The following is a 5,121-nucleotide window of genomic DNA, read 5'->3' on the forward strand; positions in this document are numbered from 1 at the left end:
AACTCGTGACATGCTTGATACGAAGTGTTAGGTGACAGTTAACGGCTCCAATCATTACTTACGTAAGCGTTGAGTGACAGCCAACGAGTCCACTCGCGAATGCTTGAGTACTTGGGACTTCAATTGTAGATCATGAATACTTGAATACTTGGAGCTTTAAACTCAACCCCATGGCCATGGCTAATTAGTCAAATCAAGTCGGCAAGAGATTGATCGAAGAGATTGACAAACCATAGGTACTTGATTGACATGTGAGCCCGGTATAGAGGAATGATTGTAGACACGAGACTGGAGACATGTGGTAGTCTACGGACATTATAATTAGTTGACGGAGTGTCAACAGTCCCTAAACATACTACAGTAGAACCTGCTCTTAAGAGCAGACTATATCTTTTGACATGAATGTGCTCTTTACTGTATATTATTGCATGATCTATTTGGATTTGACCCGTTTCTTGATATCCTGTGAATTATATCATGCTTACTAGTTTACTTGCATGATTCTTGGAACCTCACTGGGTAAAAACTTATTCCTTTAGTGTGTTCTCCTTACAGGGGACGAGAACGTGAGAGTGGGAGTTGGAGAAGCCATAGTCTTTGTCTAAATTTTGTTAGTTGCTTGCGTGAGTACTTTTTAGCTCCATATCGGATTCGCTTGGTTTTTACTTTGTATGCTTGAAGTCCGGCTATATTTATGGATTGGTTGGGCATATGATGTCCCCAATTGTATACATCTAAGGTTGGAATTGATATTGCTCTTATTGTTGAGGTCGTTATTTTGTAAATTTTCTGGCACATGAGTGAGTCCTGACGAGAGTTGGGTAGGCGGTCCGCCAAACTCTTGAGCACGCCCTAGGGGGAGGTGGGGTCGTCACATGTCTGATCTTGTTTCAATCTTTCCTCTTCCTCTATGTAGTGTGATTTTTGACAGTTGTAACTCATTTGAAATTGGCTAAACTATATAGGAAGATATATCAAAATTAGATGCATTAGTAATTCTTCAGAGAGTACTAACTTAAGTGCATTCAACTTAGAAGTAAAATAAGACATCTCCATGATATACTCTCTGATATTATCTTTACCACTATCTCTCATTGAAATTAGGCATGCCAACAGCGTACTTATTTCAGCTTTTTCATTTTTTACAAACCTTTTTCAATGTCCTAAAGGAACGCCTTAGTGGTAGTTACCATTTCTGGTATTGTTCCTTTGAATGCTTTTGAAACGGATTTTTTAATGATCATTAAATATAAACAATTTGATCTCTTCCACCTTTTCTTATTCCTCTTTTTATCAAAGGTACTCTGATTTATAAGACGTGGAGAGGAATCAACCCTTAATATAAAGTCGAGATCTATGATTTCAAAACCTATCAAGAGATTTTCTTTCCAATACTTGAAATTTATGCCATTCACCATAAGAATATTATTGATGTTGGTAGTTATATTTGCAAGTTCATTCATAACTGAACAGACAACATGAATAATTAAAACAAACCCACATACATCAAAATAATAATAAATTCAAATAAAGGTAACTCTATTTCAAAATACCAATGTTTCATTAATATTTTGTGTTTGAATAAAAATATTAACTTCTAAATGATATCTTGGCGTAGTAATAAACACTAACAATAATAACATCTCAAAACATAAAATTTTTTTCGGACCAATTTATAATTCACATGTAAAAAAAAGTTGAATAATCATCACATATTTATTACCATAAGTGCATGTATAATTTTGTTAAACATTGACCTTCCTTTGGATCGATCAATATTCATAAAATTGTAAGTATCCAACTAGTTATATTTTAGAATAAATTAATTTTTATAATAGAGGTCACTTTGGTGGCATGTTGTTTCAATTAATTTATTCTAAAAAAGTATATAACTATACCAATATTCAAATTTAAAATTACACAAAATTTTTTACTCCATTTTCCCATTAAATGTGTCATACTTCCTATTTTGAGATGTTCTAAAATATTTCTGATGTTGCAAAAATCAAAACACTTTTACACTCTCTTTCCAATATAACCCTTTTTTCATGCTATTATTTAAATTTAAATTTAAATTTTGGCTTTGTCAGGTTAAAATTACAAAAGAGAAGTATAAACATTACAATCAAACCACTATTCTTAAAAAGTTGGATTCTAGAAACATGACTAAATAATTAGAACAAAGGGAGTATCAAAATCCACTTTGATCAATTCTGATCAAATGTGGCCAAGTAGTCAATTCTGATCATTCAATCAAAACTAACCAAAAATTCCTCTCTTTAAGTAGAGGCAACTTCTCTCTCTAGAAGAGAGCTCTCTCTTTCTGGGGTGGAAGTTCAGACAAACCAAAAGTACAACTTTTGAAACTTTGAATATTCTTTACTCCACAATATTCTTGACTTTCTGAGCAGCATTAAACTATCCAAAAAGCAAAATCTTGTCGGATTAGTAACAACATCTTCTAGAAATAAGTACACTATGGAACAGGTTCTTCACGCAAGGTTCCAGAGAAGCAAATGCCATGGTACCAGCAGAGCAGAGGCCTTTTAGTAAAGGATGCAAGCACAGCAGGAAACAAGAGATTGACCAAGCTCAACATCAGATTCACAGCTTCCAAACCTTCTGGAAACCCTATTAAGCTGCGGCAGGTAATTTATTGGTCATAAACTGTCTTGATCCAGCTCTAGCTTGCGTCTAGCCTATTTTTTTCTTTTTCTCTTTTCTTTTCATTCTCTGCCTTTCTGGGTGGTTGGCCCTAGGGTAATAAAGTAGCTCGTCGCCTTCTTATTCAGCTGTTGGGTACACCCAGACTCTGATTATTGTGTGGGTACCATCAGTTTGTTCACTATTATGGCGGATGATTTGGCTGATATTATGCAAAACTTTGACCTATCGAGTGCAGAACTCCAAGCAACTAGCCTGGGTTCTGAGGAGATAGTAGGAGGGATAAGTGAATGCAAAATAAGTCTGACAGGGAAAGTTATGGGGGAGAAATTCTCTAAATACACGGGGGTCAAAAACTTTGTGATAATAGCATGGTCTTACCCAAGAGAATTGAGAGTGGTGGAACTTGGTCCGAATAAGTTTCAGTTTATTATACCAGATGAGAGAGACAGGGAGAGGACTTTGAATGGGGGACCTTGGTTACTGGATAACGAACTTCTGGTGCTAAATGAATGGTATGAAAGAATAGAAGAGGATGATAAGGTATTCTGCCTAGCACCCTTATGGATCCAAGTATGGAACTTGCCTGTTCATTGGATGTCGAAAGAGGCAGGGAAGAAGATAGGTTCAATCTTTCACCAGGTACGAGAGGTGATAGTCCCCCAGACAGGGGGTAAAGAAGGGAGACACTTGAAACTCCTAGTAGTTGTTAACATTTGCCAACCACTGCTGAGAGGTACCATTGTCAAAGTTGGAGAAGCAACTAAATGGGTTAGTTTTAAATATGAAAGATGCCCTGATTTTTGCTACAATTGTGGAATTATAAGACATAGTAAAAGAACATGCAATAAGCAAACCCCTTCTGGCATGGGGAAGAAGGACAATCAATATGGTCCATGGCTAAGAGTTGGTAACCCAAGGAACTCAACATAGAAAAAACAGGATGGTACGGTGTACAACCCTCAAAGACTTCATTGGAGCTTTCAAGAAAGGGAGTGGAAGGAGAAAGAGAGCTTTTTTGCACAGGATGGAACACAGGAAACCCAGGTGCCAAAAGGTGCTGGAAGCACTAAAAAGGCTGGGACTGAAAGGACAACTGTGGCTAAAGGAGTTGAGAGCCAGTTTGTACAAGAAACAAGCCATGTTGAAGATATGAGCTCACACCATAGTAAGGAGTCAACGTTACTGGGATGACCCGAAAATTTTCTTATTTTTATCGAATATTACTAGTTTATTTAAATATTTATCTGCCTGTTTTCTCCGAATAATTTATTTTTCAACCATTTTAAATCCATTGTAGGGAACAATGTCTTCCTTATGTTTTTAGAACGTCCTGTTAGCAAATTTAATTTTTCGGAGGCTTGTTTAAGTGAGGAATAGCGGGTACACGTTTCTCGAGACTATATTTGAATCGAGAATTTAATAATTTTTGGAGAATTAAGAATGATCGATAGTAGACCAAGAAAAGTTAATTGAGGAATTAGAGGCGAATGAGTTCTAATTAAGCTTATATCATGTTCGCGCCAAAAGTTTTCGAAAATTGCACCACGCAACAAATTGGGGGCTTAAGGAATCAATATGTGTGAGTACCCATGGTTTAATTACTAAAATGGTTATTTAATGATTAAGTACTCAAGTATTAGTTAGTTATACTATCGTTGTAAGAATTTCTTAGAAATTTTGCTTTATCTCGCACAAGTTGGAAGTTCGTGTTTTCGCGTGCGTGACTAATTGGAGGATTTTAGAAATTATTGTTAGACTACTAAGAGTGGATAATAATAGTGATAAAGGAATTGCATTAGAGGTTTAGTACACAAGTGAAACAAATCCAAGAGAAAACGGGCACGAAATGCGCGCGTACGCGCACTATTGAGAGTTGACTTTTGTGCCATTAAAGACTCCAACTACCAAGCTTCTCCAAGAAGCTTTACCATCAGATTTTCACTCCCTCTTTTCTCTCCTATGCTGGTCGGCCATCTCAAGCAAAGAAGAAGGAAAAGAGCTTCATCCTTTCACCTCACTTTCTTGCACCAAATCCTCTCAAATTCCTACCACAACTTGCAAATAACTTGGAGATCATCTTGAGCTAGGAAAGGAGCTTCATTCTCATGGTTTTCTTGGAGCTCAAAGGACCAAAAATTTCTGAGTTCATCATCTAAGGAGGTAGCTAATCATCCAACCCTTGAATCTTAGCTTTTGTGAATTAGATTACACTTAGAAGCTTGTAGCTTCATGTGGGTAGCTTTGGATAATTGAAAATCAGGTGAGTGGGCTCTATGAAATCCCACAATGGAATTGATGATCTGATTTGATGAGTTTGGATGCTATTTGTGTTGATTAAGTGTTAATCTAGTAGAGATAAGTGGAAAAAGTGAAAAGAAAATCAAATGAAGTGATGCATGAAGAAGGGCCGAATCTACCCTGTCCTTGCCGTGCCTCTTGGTGCGATTTTTTGTG

At 36.6% G+C, this 5,121-nt stretch overlaps 1 protein-coding gene across 1 annotated transcript; it reads left to right on the forward strand.

Annotated features, from left to right (window-relative positions):
• The first annotated feature begins 2,850 nt into the window (after positions 1–2,850).
• Positions 2,851–3,597, forward strand: LOC113696786 (uncharacterized). Its single transcript, XM_027216170.1, has one exon. The coding sequence runs from the start codon at positions 2,851–2,853 to the stop codon at positions 3,595–3,597; it is 747 nt and encodes a 248-aa protein (XP_027071971.1).
• The last annotated feature ends 1,524 nt before the right edge of the window (positions 3,598–5,121 follow it).

This window comes from Coffea arabica, chromosome 6e (assembly GCF_036785885.1).
Source record: "Coffea arabica cultivar ET-39 chromosome 6e, Coffea Arabica ET-39 HiFi, whole genome shotgun sequence".
Lineage (NCBI taxonomy): Eukaryota > Viridiplantae > Streptophyta > Magnoliopsida > Gentianales > Rubiaceae > Coffea > Coffea arabica.